Here is a 17,500-nt window from a genome sequence, read left to right as displayed (position 1 = left end):
ATGTATGTATATATATATATATATACGTATGCATATGCACAGAAACATGTACAAGTATGGCAATAGATAAGTATGTGTATATATTTATACCTTTACGTTCTGTCGCAGCTCTTAATTCTCCATGTTCTGGTGCTTGTACATATATGTATGTATATATATATATATGTATATATATATATATGTATATATATATATATATATATAGATACGTATCCGTTGTACATTCAGTGTATGTGTGGCCCTCTTGCGTGGTCAAGGTGTCCATGTCTCTACGCTTATACGTGAAGCTATACGTATATACATCTGATTATGTATACTATATATATACATGAAGATATAGTATTATTATATACATAGTAATAGATGAGTATATATCGGGTTTGTGTGTGCATGTATGTATATATGTGTGTGTGTGTGTGAATGCGTGCAGATTTTTTTTCAATTTCTTTTATTTGGCGGGTGGCATTAGCGCAACTGCTCCCCGTGCTACAAGTGGGTCCGTTGTTTACGTACTTGGCGCCACTGGCATTCGTACAATTTGTTTCTATTGCGAAGGAAGCATACGATGATTACAAAAGGTAAGTAATACACACTTTCACAACTTGCAGTGGTAGTAGTAGTAGTACTGCAGGCAATACTACTAGTAGTAGTAGTAGTAATACAAGTAGTAGTAGTAGTGGTTATAGTAGTAGTAGTAGTACTAGTGGTAGTGCTAGCACAAGTATCAGTAGTAGAGACCATAGATAAGGGGGGTTGTGGTGTTGAGAAGGAGCAGTAGAAAAACGGCGGCAAAAGAAGTAGGAGAAGCAGCAGCACCACCACCGGCATCTCACCATCACCACCACCAGTATCACAAGTAGTGGCGTTATGACGACAAAAGAAGTAGCAGCAGCAGCATAAGCAGCAGCAGCAGCATAAGCAGCAGCAGCAGCAGCAAGCTAAGCAGCAGCAAGCTAAGCACCAGCAGTATTATCATTAGCACCAGGATTCGCATCATCAACATTATATGTAAATGAAGGAAGTAAAAGAGGAGAGAAAAACGTAGTTCCGTAAAAAAAGTGTTCTCCCTCGAAAAACAGACTTCTACAGGCCGTGTGACGCACGCAGTTCTAATATGACACACACGCACAAAAGAAAGAATGGAAAAGAAAGGGAGGGAGAGGGAGAAAAGGAGGGAACAGGCATCCCCACGAGCTTTCGCGTCCAAAGACGGGTGTCTGTACACATTTATTTGTATATCCATATATATGCATATATGTTTTCGTACAGATAAATCTAAATGATAACTGTCATTTACATATATGTATATATTGTTTATAATTTCAATATATATATATATATATACATATATATATACATATATATATACATATATATATATATGTATGTCACGCACGAAGTGGGTGTGTGTGTTGTGTACATACGTTAGTGTTCATACAGTTGCACATATACACACCCCTACGTGTGTTTCTGCATATATATATATATATATATATATATATGTACGCATTTGGTGTACCAATATATATACACACGTGTATGTACAGTGACAAACTTCCACATGTCTATGTAAATATGTATATTCATATACGTACATGTATGTGAACACTGTATATTCACATACGTATATATATATATATGTATTGTATGCGTGTATGTGCTAGAGGGAAAAAAGGCCTGGGTACAACTCTTTATAGATATATGAATTCTGACAACGAAATGTTCTACGCGGATAGAAGTAACTGCTGAAGAAGGACGTTCACGTTGTGCATTTACTGTCTTATATACGTGCAACCGTAGAAACGAATATGTCTGTGTGTATGTGTATGTGTGTGTATGTGTATGTGTAGGTGTGTGTATGTGTATTTGTGTGTATGTGTATATATATATGTAACTACACAGTCTACGTGAAGAGCGCCGTCTTACATACATACATATATATATATATGCCCCTTATATATTTATATATTTTATATGAAGAGTACTAATATATATATATATGTATACATATATGGGCCTTCATATATATATATATATTTATGTAACTATATAGTCTACGTGAAGAGCGCCGTCTTACATACATATATATATATATATATATGCGCTTTATATATTTATATGTTTTATATGGAGAGTACTAATATATATATATATATGCGCTTCATATGTTCAAATATATTATATTGAGAGCATTAATATATATATATATATAATTATATGCGCTTCATATATTCAGATATATATTTTATATGGAGAACAGTTATATATGTAGATATATATATACGCTTCATCTGTTCAAATACTTTATATTGAGAGCACTTATATATATATATATATATATAGCTCTTACGTAATTTAAGGCGCATTAGTTTTGTGCTGAAGCGCGTTTCATTTGTGTGTGAAATAGAGGAGAGACTATGACACCAATTGAAGTAGCGATAGAATATGTGTGTACATGTGCTTCACGTATAAGCACTCTATATTCTCTCAATGTTCTATGTGTACGTGTGTATGTATCCATACATATATACATATATATATGTATAAGTAAATGAGTATATATATGTATATACACATATACATGTGTGTTTGTCTGTATATGTGTGTATACGTGTATACATGTGTATGTGGGTGTGTGTGTGTAAGTGAACATATCACTTTTAGGTGTTCCCGGCCCTTCCTTTTTTCACATTGTTGATGTTGCTGTTGCAGATATGTACGGGACAGAGAAATGAATGAACAGGCGTATAAACGCCTCACCCCTCACGGTATGATACTCTCCTTTATTGATGAATGCTGCGGCTGCGTTTTCACTTGGTGCTGCTGCTGCTGCTGCTCTTGTTGGTGCGCTGCTTTCTCCTCTCTCTGCGTGCTGCTGCCGTTGTGTGCCTGCTAGTGCACGTCTTACTCTGCTGCTACTACAACTGCTACTGACACTACATCTGCTGCTCGTTGTCCTCTTCCTCTTCTTCTCCTCTTCCTCGTCTTTCGCTTGCTGCTGCTGCTGCGGCTGTCATATTTCTCATGTCTGGTCTGCTCTTCACCCACCTTTTCTTTCTTTTGCTGGTGCTGATGCTGCTGTCGTCCTGTAGCTGCTGCGTTTTGTACTCACGTTCCTTCGTTTTTTGCTGCTATGGGCTTTGCGATGGCTACTTGTCCTTCTCTCTTTTCTTACTGGTGTTCTCTTTGCTGTGGCTACTACTGCTGCTGCTGTTGCTTTTCTTCTTCACCTGTGGATATTGGTGTTCCATCGTTTCTCTAGCTGCTGCTGCTGATGATTTCGTAGTACTACTCCTCCTATTGCTTTTTTGTTGCTACTGCTGCTGTCGCTGCTGTTGCTGCTGCTGCTATTATGCATGTCACTGGTGCTGCTACTCATGCTTCTGATGCGGCTGGTGCTGTTGCACTGGTGCTCCTACGCGTGTCGCTGCTGCTGCGGTGAATGTCTTACCTTTTACGACATTCGTGCTGTGTGCGTGCTGCTGGGATTCATATTACTAGCTGCAGTGCATACTGTTTTTGTTGCTGCAGAGTACATTGTGTACCTGCGTCAGTGCCTCTACTAGTGTAACTATTACGCTGTTGCTACTAAGTATCTGAGTACTGCTCTCATGGATGCTGCTGCTGCGGCTGCGTCTGTGCTTCTTACTATACGCGCAAGAGCACCAGCAGCAGCTAATATATTTGCTGCTCCTACTGCTGCTATGAATTCCATATTGGTGGTGCTATGCTGCTGCTGCTTGTATTTGTGCTGCTGCTATACATGCTTCCGCTGCTGCCATACATGCTGCTGCTGTCTCGCATGCTGCTGCTGCTTCATTGTCTGCTGCTGCTTGTGCCATACATGCCGCTGCTGTTGCTATATATATATATATATATATATATGCGTCTGGTGCTGGTGCTGTTGCTCCTCCATATACTGGTGCTGCTGCTGCTGGTGCTGCTGCTGCTGGTGCTGCTATTGCCGAAGGTGTGAGTGGGGCTGTGCATGATGTCACTCACGGACACATTGCACAGCACATTCCATCGTCATCTCCTACATATGTATATATATGTATATATATATTTATATATATATGTTTATATGTATATTTATATATATATATTTATATATATATATATTTATTTATATATATATTTATATATGTATGGAGAATGATTTGTAGGTTTAGAGAATATTACTGCAGCAGAAATACGAGTGGGACAGATCATACAAATAAATGCAAATCAGCGCGTACCCGCAGACGTCGTGTTTCTCCGGACCACCGATACATCCGGCAGTTGTTTTATACGTACGGATCAGCTTGATGGTGAAACTGACTGGAAACTACGGTATGCCTATGCATATACGTATAAATCATATATATATATATAATGTACATATGTTTCGTCGTCTTCTGTAAATATAGAGGGAGATAGACACATACATATATATGTATATATATATGTATATGATTATATATTGTGTCTCTATATGCGTATGTATAGAACTATGTATAGGAGACTGTATGTCTGTATTTGTGTGAGTATGGCATGTACGCTTGTGTATGTATACTTATATATATAAAATGAAAGGAAATGGTTATTACGGTAAGGCTGTAATCATAGTCCTCATGCATAGATATATATATATCTAATATGTCGAAACGGGTGTGTGTTTGTGTATGTGGAAGTATATGTATGCGCATGTGTGTAGACGTCTTTATATATGTACGCACATATGTGTGTATGTGTGTAGTACGTCTATATATTTACATGTCTGTATACGTATGTATGTATGTATGTATCTGTGGGTATGCATGTCAGTGTGTGTATGTATATGTATATATGTATATATGTATATCTGTATATGTATATGTATATATGTATATGCATATGTATGTATATGTATATGTATATGTATATGTATGTATATGTATATGTATGTATATGTATGTATATGTATGTGTAATGTGTATGTATGTATGTGTAATGTGTATGTATGTATGTGTAATGTGTATGTATGTATGTGTAATGTGTATGTATGTATGTGTAATGTGTATGTATGTATGTGTAATGTGTATGTATGTATATGTATGTATGTATATGTATGTATGTATATGTATGTATATGTATGTATATGTATGTATACGTTTATTTTGTGCAGACGGGCTGCTCACAATACTTCGCAACTTTGTGGAGTGTGTGCAGCACATATGTGTGTGTCTGTCGCTGTGCTTGTCTGTATGTCTGTGTGTGTGTGTGTGTGGATGTGTGTGTCTACGTCTGTCTGTCTGTTAATCTCTATGTGGGTGTGTTCGCGTACGTTCAGTCAGGCATAACGTATTTATAATAGGATGGCGCGCTCTCCACAGTACTCAATATACCCTCGTGGGGTATGTGCAGTATGTATGGGAGTGTATATGTGTGTGTCTGTCTGTCTCAGTGTGTGTAGGTGTGTGTGTGTCGTCCCTGGTGTGATTATTTTGATATACAGACGCACTGTCAACCGTGCTCAACGAATTGGCTTGCAGCACATGTTTGTGTATATAGTGTGTGTGTACGTGTGTGTTCGTATGTCTTTCATGTAAGATGTCTGGAATTACATATATATACATATATATATACATATATATATACATGTATATATATGTATATATATATATATATGTATGTATATATATATATGTATATATATATATATATATATATATATGTATATATATATATATATACGCACTGCTCACATAGTTAACACATCTGCATGCAGCACATGTTCGTGTGTGTGTGTGTGTGTGTCTGTATGTCTCTCGTATACGCTGTCTGAATATATGTATATGTACTTTTTGTATATATATGTATACACGCACTGTTCACCATAGTGGCAACGCATGTGCATGCAGTACACATTTGTGTATGTGTGTGTCTGTATGCCTTCCATGCATGGTGTCTAAATATATGTGGACACATATGTATATGTTTACATACGCTGTTCACAATACTCAACACATCTGCATGCAGCACATGTTTGTGTGCGCATGTGTATGTGTATCTGTGTGTGTATTATTAGAATGCGTCATATGTACTACGTCTAAGTATATACATATGTATATATTAAAAATATGTATGTATGTATACATATATATATATATGTATACGCACAGTTCATAATAGCCAACACATCTGCATGCAGCACATGTTTGTGTGCGCATGTGTATGTGTATTTTTGTTTGTGTATTATTTGAATGCGTCATATGTACTACGTCTAAATATATACATATGTATATTTTAAAAATATGTATATACATATGTATAAGCACAGATTATAATAGCCAGCACATCTCATGCAGCACAGGTTTGGGTGTGCATGTGTGTATATGTATGTGTGTCTTGTGTGATGCTCTTACGTATGCAGACGCGCTGTCCACAGTACGCAACATTTACGTGCAGCAGAAGATCTCTTCAACGTAAAGGGATGGTGTCTTGCGGAGGCTCCTCACCTAGATATAGATGAATTTGCTGGGCAGCTTTCTTACAGATCTCTCCATCGTTACAAGTAAATTCTTCGACTCCTTCCGCAAACCAGTCACATTCTGACAGAACTGGAGACGAAAATGCACAGGAAGAAGAACACCTTCTCTCCTTTCTCAGTGGCTCTGCAACGGTACGTCATCGAGGCATACTGTTCAAAAATATATATGAGTACAGAGGATCCTCTTCACAGGGAGGAAGAGAGAACGAGAGAGAGAAAAGAGAGAGAAGATTCAAGGAGACACAAAAGGGGAAGAGGAGGAGGAGCAGGAGCAGGAGCAGCAGGGAACGAGGGACAATGAGAAGCAGAAAGAAGATGTACATATCAACGGAGGGGTGTTGGTAATGGTAGTAGTAGTAGTAGTAAGCAGAGCGATAGTGGTAGGTGCTGCCGCATCAAGCCTCGTTGAGACGGGAGTAGAGAGAAGGAAAGAGAAAACTAGAGAGAAGAAAGGAAAGAAAGAAAGGAAGAACGACGCAAAAATTAGATGCTGGTATGAGTGTTTGGTGTAGTAGTAAGTGTACTAGGGCATACAGAAATATACAGAGACACAGATGGAAAGGGAGAGAAGAGGAACACACATGCGAAAGGAGATAAATAGATAGGAAAAGAGAGAGAGAGCGAGCGAAGAAGACACAGACACGCACGCACGCACACAGGCAAGTCGCCGGCCTCCGTATATATGCGTCATCTACAAACACACACACACACTCAGAGAAGCCGCCCGTCTGCGTATATATATATATATATATATATGAGAAAAGGTGAACGGTTTTTGAGTGTCCCATACACATTCATATCCACATATACGTATTGGAATTATATGTGTATCAATGCATGTATCCATATATACATGCATGTATTCATATGTATATATATACACTTGTATGTATGTGTTTGTATGCATACGTACATGCATGTACATGTACGCACATGTATATGTATATATATATGTATGTATGGACATCATAATACATTTTCATGTGTTTTTGGAGTGAGGTTACATATGATGTGCGCTTGAGAAAAAGAAGAGAAAAGCAAAGGTGTCTGTGTTTCTTAACATAAACTGTAAGCACGCATGTAAACTTATACCAACACTTGCACGTACACTTAAACGTACATATCTACACTCTCAATACAAACTATCCATGTTTTTCTCTATGTATGCGTGACTATGATAGGATGAAGATAGTACCGCTTCCCTCTTCTAGTACGCCCACGTGTGTGTGTGTGTGCGTGTGTGTGTGTACATTTGTATGAGTGTGCATGTCTGTATATCCGTGTGAATATAGATATACACATGAGTGAAATATATATACATAAATAACTACAACACAAACATTGCATGTTGTTTTTATCTTTATGAACATGTGATTGTCTTGAGATGGAATTAGTATCCTTCGCTACCATGATACACCCAAGTACATATATACATATATATATATATTTATACATATATATATATGCGTCTCTCTCTATATATATGAATATGAGAAGTATATATACATATGTGTGCATGAGGGAAGTAGCGTCGGTTAGCGAAGAGGGCGACTATTGTTGAGAATAGCCCTCAGAATATAAATAGCAGCAACTACGACTAGGAGGACACTCAGGGGAGAGGAGAAGGAGGAGGAAGAGGGCGTGTGCAGTTTGGAGTGTGCAGTACTGGAGTGTCTGCAGGAGAGTCTATTTGACGTCTTCTTAATTTCAGTTTGTGTGTGGGTATCTATGTTATAACAGTTTACATTATGTTTTCCCGGTCCCTCCGCATCCCCGCGGATACCACTTTTTCTTCGCAACAAGTGACCGACGTCTGTACACCAGGAGGGGGAGGGCCACAGCAACAGTAGGGCTACAACAGCAGCAGCAGGAGGGCTACAACAGCAGCAGCAGGAGGGCTACAACAGCAGCAGCAACAGGAGGACTACAACAGCAGCAGCAGGAGGAGAGCTACAACAGCAGCAGGAGGAGGGCTACAACAGCAGCAGCAGCAGTCGGACAGCAGCAGGGCAGCAGTAGTTTCCATGAAAGTTACACATATTTCTTTCTTTTTAAGACCATGTTCTTTGGTATTCTTTTTTCAGACCCCCACGAGTTCGTACAATCAAGAGAGTGCGACACCGATAGGGCAGCCCTCTTTTTACACGCTGCAACAACAGCAGCAACAGCAGCAGCAACATCAGCAGCAGCAGGAGGGAACAGTAGAAGGCTTGACACTCGAGAATGTTCTCTGGGCCAATACCGTCGTTACATCAGGCTCTGTGCTTGGCCTCGCCATATACACCGGAAAAGTACGTCAGTTTTCTTCTGTCTTCCGTTCTTCCTCCCTTCGTCTCTCTCTCTCTCTCTGTCTTTCACCCTCAAATCGTTTTTCTCTGCTTCCTTCCCTGTCTATTGCTGCATCTCTACCCCTGTGCCTCTTCTTTGTCTCTCTCCCCTCGTAAAGATATGTATACATCAAAGCACTTTCTCTGTACATCCCTGTCAGCCTCTGCGTGTGTGTGGCTCGCATTTGCGTCGCTTCAAAAGAAACTTTTCTCTACGGAAGTGGTGTGTCGGCGTGACCAGAATTACAGACATGTAAAAATTTGTCTATGTAGCAGACGGAATGTAGGGTGAAAGTGTTTCTGGGCCATCGACCAAAAAGACGTTGGAGGGGATTCGGCTGTCAAGGTATCTACTCCCTCGAATAAAGAGATGTTTAAGCTACTATCATACTATAAGTGCTCTTGACGATGTTACATTCCTGCGTTCATATCATGGTAATTGCATTTTTTCTACCCAAGAGAGTGTACATACACCGGAGAGAAGTGGTCTTCCTGGTATTGCTTCTCTCTTGAAAGTGTAGGTAAAAAACGCCGAAGTGGACGCTTTCCCCCCCCCCCCTGTGAGCACGTATATGCACCGCAGAAATGAGTGGCATCGTTTTGACCTCGTCCAGCTCAAGTGTTCGTACACCGCAGAAGAGGTTATAGTTTTCGTCCAATCCATCGGAAGTGTACCTACACCACAGGAGTAGTCATGACTTTTCCCCCAGCACAGCTCAAGTGTGCGTACACCGCAGGAATGGGTTTTTCCATCAGTCAAGCGCAGGTGTACGTACACCGCGGAGGTGGCCGTGATTCTCGTCTCTGTTCGACAGGAGAGTAGTGTACATACAACACCGCAGACGTGGGCGTATTACACTTTGTTTTGTCTCAATGAGGAAGGGAATATATGCAGCAGAAGTGGCCGTGATGTCCGTCTTAGCTCTCGAGACTGTACGTACACCGCAGAAGTGACCGAAATACAGGAATTATATACGAGTCCGGTATGTGCACTGAAGAATAATAACATCCATGAAGGGGTGATTGCGCAGAAAGCCAAGACCACACATATACACGGACGCACATGTAATTGTGCGCTGGTTTCTGGTATAATTCTACTGGCATGCATTCCAGGGAGATCGCCTAGCTACATCCGTTTTCGTCCTCAACTGGATACCATAGCATGCACACAGCGAAGAGGGCACCACAATTCCATTATTCACTACATACATATACAGTATATATATACATAGAAATATACAGACATATATATATGTATAGATAGTTAGATATATATATGGATATATATATATCGTCTGTTTGTTTCTCATAAGGACATACTGTAATCTCTCCAGTTGCTAACGATATGTAGGTATGTACCACGCTGTTGTGGTGTGACGTGTAATATGTGTATCTGAGGATGGAAGACGAGAAACAGACGACTTTTTGTTTTTGATTGTAGGGTTCTCTTTCTTTTGTCATCGTGAGAGGAAATGAGTTGCAGCTGGTTTTTGAAGAGGAAGAAAAAAAGAGAGGGTGTAATAAATTGCTTTCAAAACTGTCTATGGTATGAGTTTCATTCGCGTGCAGTCTTAGTAATAATAGTGACTCTTCTCCCCTGACGGTGACTGCGTTTGCCGTGCGCTCTTTCCTTCCTAGTGCATACGCTCTTGTCGTTTCTGGTGTACGTACACCTCGTGTTCTAGAAGCAACGGGTCTGTTTGTCACTTCTTGCAACTCACGGCTGACATGTGGATCCCCACGACGACAAAGACACACAAACATGCATACACTCAACACACGCACACCAATACACACACATACACAACCAGACACACGCACACACAGAGAGACACAGACACAGACATACAGACACACACACACACACAATTACTAGTACCTGTACACACGCCTGCACGCACAAACATCCACACAAACACAGACGCGAACACACAGGCGCACGAACACACACACACACACAAAGGGATAACCCATACTCACCTTCCCCATATACTCTCATCAGCAGTTGTTTCTTCCTCTGCAAAGCATATGCTCCAGCCTTCACGAAATTGTTGAGGTGGTGTTGCTGCTGTTGTAAACGTACTTCACATGACAGACATTCTCTCGCTCAGTTTTCAAAACGTGTATGTTACTATACGGCGTTGCACTTTCGATGTTCTTTTTTACTTACGTCTAATGTAGAGCGCTAGGAGCCACTGTGATGCTCTCGTCCCTTCAAAAACACGCAGCGCATGCACATCACTCGCAGCGCACGCACATCACACGCAGCGCACGCACATCACACGCAGTGCATGCACATCACATGCAGTGCATGCACATCAGATGCAGTGCATGCACATCACATGCAGTGCATGCACATTACACGCAGTGCATGCACGTTACACGCAGTGCATGCACATTGCACGCAGTGCATGCACATCACATGCAGTGCATGAACGTAACACTCAGGGCTGTTTTTGTCTCTCTTTGTGTGATTTCCCACGTTTGTCGCCTCGATTGTGTCGATATTTGTCCACCCTACGTTCCCATTTCTTCTTGAAAACACATCGTCTGTGGGCTGGAAACACCTAGCTCTCTCTCATTGTATATATATATGAAGTGAAGGAGTTGAGTACACTGAGGAAAAGTGGTCAAATGTATTCACATGTTACTTTCCGGTGTTTTCATTGTAATGCATGTTTCTGCGCCGTGTACGTACAGCCCACCACAACATGGGTAAACGCGACTCATTCAGCGATGAACGCATCTCGTGCGTGAGATATGTGTGTGTGTTGTTGATTGTGGTGTACGTACACCTCCGGAACAGGAAACGCGAGCAGCGATGAATGCCTCGCATGCAAAGCAAAAAGTTGGACTGTTTGATCTGGAGCTCAACCTAATGAGCAAAGTTTTGTTTGCAATTCTCGCTCTGCTGGCATTTGTACTGGTCGCTTTACGAAAACTGGAAGGCATATGGCACGTCTACTTTTTGCGCTTCGTTTTACTTCTTTCCTCAATTATTCCCGTGTCTTTACAAGTGAATCTGGTCATGGCAAAAAACGCTTTACAGCATATTCATCATGAAGGATAGGAAATGAAAGATACGGTAGGTTTATCGACAAAAAACCATCCGTACTTGTATCTCACTGTAGGTGATACCGTCTACATGTCACTCTATGTGCTTACCTACTCTTTCTAGGGCTGTATATGCTGCGTCTGCTGCTGTTGCTGCTGCTTCACCCCTCGTACTGCTTCTGCTGCTATTGCTGCTAATACTCCTGCTATTGCCATTGCTAGCGCTGCTACTGCTGCTAGTGCTATTACTCCTGCTGTTGCTACTGCTGCTGGTGCTATTGCTACTGCTACTATTGCCTATGCTGCAGGTGCTGCTGCTACTGGTATTGCCACTGCTGCTATTGGTGCTGGTCTGTTGCTGTTGCTATTGCTCCTGCTGTTGCTGTTGCCGTTCCTACTCTTGCTATTGGTATTGGTATCGCTACTGCTGCTATTGCTATTGGTATTGCTGTTCCTACTGCTGCTATTGGTGTTGCGAATGCGGCGGCTGCTCGTTCTACTGCTGCTGCTCTTGGTGCGGCTTTCGAAACTGCTGCTACTGCTCTTATTGCTGCTACTGTTAGTTACTGCTGTGATTGTGGCTACTGCTTCTCCTGTTTTTTCTTTCCGATCCCCACAACCAATACTTTTACGCAGGTCCTTCATTTTCTTGGACAGCAACTTTCCGTCATCTTCATGCTCTCACTGGTGCTAGCGCTACTGCGGCTGCTAGTGCTACTGCTGCTGCTGTTGCTGCTGCTGTTGCTGCTGCTGCTCTCTTTGTTGTGGTGGTGCTGATGCTCCTGCTGTTGTCGCCATTCCGGTGCTGAGCAGCGCTACCGCTGCTGGTGTCGCTGTGCAGTTGCTGGTGCTGTTGCTGTTGTCATTACGCAGTTGCTGTTGCTAGTGCTGCCGCTGCTGTTGCTGGGAGGATGTTGCTGCCACCGCTGATATGCTCGCGGTGCTCCTGCTGCTGCTGCTGAGACCATTGAGTTACCTACGCACCTCCTTCTCTTCCTTCTCCCACGTTTTCATACAGACATGCTGTTTCACGTGCCTTCTTTTTTTTTATGCGACTGTAGAATCCGAGAGGAGTTTCAATGCCAGCGTGTTACCTATCCTTATGTGCACATGTATATCTACGTACGTCCACATGGGTGTATGTATATGTACACGTATGTGTATTTATGTCTATGTATATACACATATATATATTTGTGTGTATATGTATCTGTGTTGTATGTGTAGGTGTATGTATGGGTGCCTATTAAGAATAGGCTACTCCCTGCTATCTTCTTCTTTTTGCTGCAGTTCTGGATTTCATCCTTTTTCTCTTCGATATGGTAAATTCTTGTATGCATACATATGCATGTACATACGTATGTATGTACATGCATTTGTATGTTTGTGTGTGTGCATATGTATGTGTCCATGTGTGCATGAGTGTATATGTAGGGGCGCATGTGCATGCGTGTTTGTGTGTATGTACATGTGTATGTATGTATGCGAATGTATGTACGTCTGTAGACGCATGTATATATGGACGTATGCACATGTATATATATGTATATGCGTTGTATGTATGTACGCATGTATGCGTACGTATGTATGTACGCGGTTGTCTGTAGGTTACGTATGTATATATATGTTGAAGTACACGCACCCCCAATACATATACATACGTATGTGTGTATGTATATCTCGTTACTCCTTTCGCAATATACATTGTTGCCATCTTAGTATGAGTAGATAGGAAGGAAAACTGCTGCTGTTGTTATGCAGACTGTGTGGGTTTTTTTTCTATCAGTTGGTACGCACATCAACTATCCCGAAGAATTAGGAAGAATAGACTTCTTACTAACAGATAAAACAGGAACTCTCACACAAAACGATATGCGTTTCAAGCGCCTGCATGTGGGCAGGGCGGTATTCGCAGAAGAAGCAGGAGGCATCGAGCAGCTTCGTGTATTTGTTCAGCGTCACTATCAGCAGCAGCAACAGCAGCAGCAGCAGCACCAGCAGCAGCAGCAGCACCAGCAGCTGCAGCAGCAGCAGCAACAGCAGCCGCAGCAGCAGCCGAAACAGCGGCAACAGCAGCAGCAAAGACAACGACAGCAACAAGAGAGCAGAGAGTTGCTGGTACAGGAGTGGCAGCAAGAGGAGAAGAAGAAGCAGGAACAGGGGGAACAGCAGCAGGACCAGCAGCATGATGTGGAGGAGACGCAACAGAGAATTGGAAAAATAGAAGAGAGGGTGTTACTAAGAGATGGAAGCAAAGAAAGAAGCAAGAAGGAGAAAGAACAGGATGGAAAGAAACTGAAAGAACGGCTGATAAGGGAAACAGTGGTAGAACTATCATTGAGGCAAGACTCGAGTGGTACGGAGCAGTTTTTGCAAGAGCAGCAGCATTATCGAGGGAAAGAAAATGGAACTGCTATTCCGTGGAAGCAGATTTCCCCTGAAAACAGAGGAAGAGAGACACAACAATGGCGAACGCATTATGACAGAAGCAACAATAGCAGCAGCAGCAGCAGTAGTAGAGGCAGCAGGAGAAGAAAAAGAAGCAGCAGGAGGATGAAGAAGAGTAATCACTATGAGGCGGTCACTGTAGAGAAGGAAATACAGGACCACATAAATAATGACGTTAGGCCGGGGAGTAGCGTGGAGATGAATGTGTTGCATGCAGGGTTCTTGAGAGAATGTGTGGTGGAGGTCAAAGGAGATATGAAGGCTTCCGTGAGAGGAGAGGAAGTCGATAGATTAATGAGTTATTATAGAAAAGAAGTACAAACAGAGAAGGAAAATCAACATATCTTCTGAAACAGAGAACTCCACTTCTGCCCTGTACTGGTGGCGTGACAGTCTCTCCGCGTACTACTGCTCCCTTCGCGTCCACAGAACAACGAGAAACGCAAATCTTTCATAATTCTCACAGCATCAGCAGCAACTCCAGCCACTCTACTACTACTGCTGCTTCTCCTGTATCATATTCTTCGATTTCTACTTCTCCTTCTTCTTTTCCTATTCCTCCTCTTCCTCTATCTGCTTCGTTAGCATCTTCGTCTTCTATATATCATAACGATAATAATACAAGAAGCTACCATGGAAATCACGATCACACAAATCATAATGAAAAAAGTATGACTAGTAGTAATAGTGGTGATTGTACTAGAAGTAGTAGTAGTAGTAGTCAGACGGAGCTGATCACTAGTACTGGTCATGGTAGTAGTGATAGTAGTAATAGTAGTTGTAGTAGTGCTGGTAAGAAGAATACTGGCAATAGTAATAGTGATGGTAGTCTTCTTAGTAGTTATAGTAGTTGTAGTATGGGCAATAGTACTAGTAGTAGTAGTAGTAGGAGTATTGGTACTATGCGTAAAGGCCGTGTTAGTTATAGCAACAGCACTAGCAGTATTAGTCATATTGACAAAAATAGTAACAGTCGTAGTCGCACTAATAGTGTACAATATAACGAGGATAGTCGTGATACCCTTCTCAATACTCCTTCTTCTTCATATAGGAGCACTTCTACAAATGCTAATTATAATGATAATACTACTATTACTACTACTGCTTTGTTGACTACTGTCCCCTATTACCGGTATGGCTCCTCCTCCTTCTTCATTCTCTTCTCCCTCTGTTTACACTTGTCCTAGTCACAGTATTGATAGCAGTAGTACTAGTAGCAGTATTAGTAATAGTAGTAGTAATAGTGGAGGTAGTATACAATATAACCAGGCTCGTGACAGCTACTACTACTTGAATCTACTACTACTACTACTACCACTACCAATACTAATACTTCTTTTTCTTCTTCCTCTTCTTTTTCGTGCATATCTCCTACTACTAGTGGTAGTAGTAGTGCTCGTTTGTTGACCACCGTTCCTCTCACCGGTATGACCCCTCCATCGTTCTCTCCCTTCTTCTTTTACTTCTTCTTCTGCCTATAAGTCTTCTTCTGCATCTTCTTCTAGAAATGCTGATAATGCTTCTCCTTTCAACAACACGAATAGTAGAGACCCCTCTCTCTATATCAATGGTACGAGGAATACTAATACTAATGCGAGTAATAATAATACTACTTCTTCAACTACTTCAACTACTAGTTCTACTACTCTTACTACCACTCGTACAAGAAAAGGAGCAAGCGGAATAGCTGGAGGAAGAGCAGTACGAGGGGACGGCGGAACTCCAAGTGGAATGTATCCTGTACAAGGAGGGAGTAGTCATAGGAGTAGTAATAGTTTTATTGGTTTCAGTAATAGTAATAATAGTAGTAGTAGTGGGAATGACAATACTTACAATAATTATAGTGGTGGTGGTAGTAGTAGTAGTACTGGTGGTGGTGGGGGGGGTGGTAGCAGTAGTAGTGGTAGTAGTAATGTAAATACGAATTATTACAATCAACAACAAAGAAATTCCGAAGGAGCTCGTGTGGCTGTGGAGGCCGTATTGGCTCTCAGTCTGTGTCACAACGTCACTCCTGTCATGCAAAATGGTCAAAAGGTAATATACACATACATATATATATGTATATGTATACGTATATATATATATGTAGATGTACGCATGTATATGTATATTGCAGTATATATAAGAGAAAATACATGTGAGTGGGAGAATGAAGTAGATGTCAGAGTATAGTAGCCACCATTCATTTCAAGCGTATACATATATACGTATACGTGAGTGTTGTACATAATATATATATATATATATATATATATATATATATATATGCATATTAATACATGTACACAAGCATATAAATAGATGTATACTAGTGTGCATATATATATATATATACATGTAAATATGTATATATATAGGTATTAGTAGTGTATCCTACGGCTGGCGGGGGAGTATCCTAGCGCGTATGTGAGGATGTGTGTCTTTATGTACATGTGTGTACGTGTGTGTATGTGTACTTGTATTTATGCATGTGTCTGCGTACATGTATGTACGTGTATGTATATGTACATTTATGTATGTATCTGTATGTGTACATATATCGATGTGTTTGTGTACATGTGTTTCTTGTATATTTGTACAGGTGTGTACATGTATGTGTATATGTACATGTATATGTAGGTGTATGTCTACTTGTATATGAATCTGTTTGTGTTCACGTATGTATGTGTATGTGTGCTCAAACGTTTCCTACCACACCCAGCAGCACCCATCGTATATGTATATGTATACGTATATATATACATATATATATATATATATATATATATATATATATATATATATATATATATACGTATATATGTATGTACGTACATCAGTAAATATAATAATATATATATATGTATATGTATATATGTTTCCATGTGCACTCACATGCCTACGTATATCCGTATTCGTATACATATATATGCATGCACACGTATAGACGTATATTTATGCATATATAGGTGTACACAAGCATACAAATATGTATGCATATATGTATATATATATATATATATTGGTGTTTATGTATGTGAATATTTTTATGTCAGTATTTCTCAGTGAGTTATATGAATAGGTATAGTGTGGAGTAACCGCGCGGTGCTGCACATCCATATATATATATATATATATATGTATACATACATACACATACATATATGTGTGTATATAT

General features: G+C 40.6%; 1 protein-coding gene across 1 annotated transcript in view; it reads left to right on the top strand.

Moving 5' to 3' along the window:
* Positions 1 to 437: 437 nt before the first annotated feature.
* LOC131478869 (probable phospholipid-transporting ATPase IIB) overlaps positions 438 to 17,500 on the top strand; it is a gene marked incomplete at both ends in the record, with an annotated part of 26,772 nt that continues 9,709 nt past the window's right edge. Inside the window, 13 exon segments of the mRNA XM_058659482.1 lie at positions 438 to 458; positions 460 to 578; positions 2,713 to 2,768; positions 4,167 to 4,332; positions 6,395 to 6,535; positions 8,596 to 8,623; positions 8,695 to 8,802; positions 11,645 to 11,872; positions 11,874 to 11,945; positions 13,696 to 13,865; positions 15,392 to 15,472; positions 15,846 to 16,073; positions 16,287 to 16,377. Coding sequence (XP_058515465.1) covers positions 438 to 458; positions 460 to 578; positions 2,713 to 2,768; positions 4,167 to 4,332; positions 6,395 to 6,535; positions 8,596 to 8,623; positions 8,695 to 8,802; positions 11,645 to 11,872; positions 11,874 to 11,945; positions 13,696 to 13,865; positions 15,392 to 15,472; positions 15,846 to 16,073; positions 16,287 to 16,377 — 1,509 coding nt within the window.

The sequence above is a fragment of the Ochotona princeps genome, unplaced genomic scaffold (assembly GCF_030435755.1).
Source record: "Ochotona princeps isolate mOchPri1 unplaced genomic scaffold, mOchPri1.hap1 HAP1_SCAFFOLD_4334, whole genome shotgun sequence".
Classification (NCBI taxonomy): domain Eukaryota; kingdom Metazoa; phylum Chordata; class Mammalia; order Lagomorpha; family Ochotonidae; genus Ochotona; species Ochotona princeps.
This window is presented reverse-complemented; position numbering and strand designations above follow the sequence as displayed.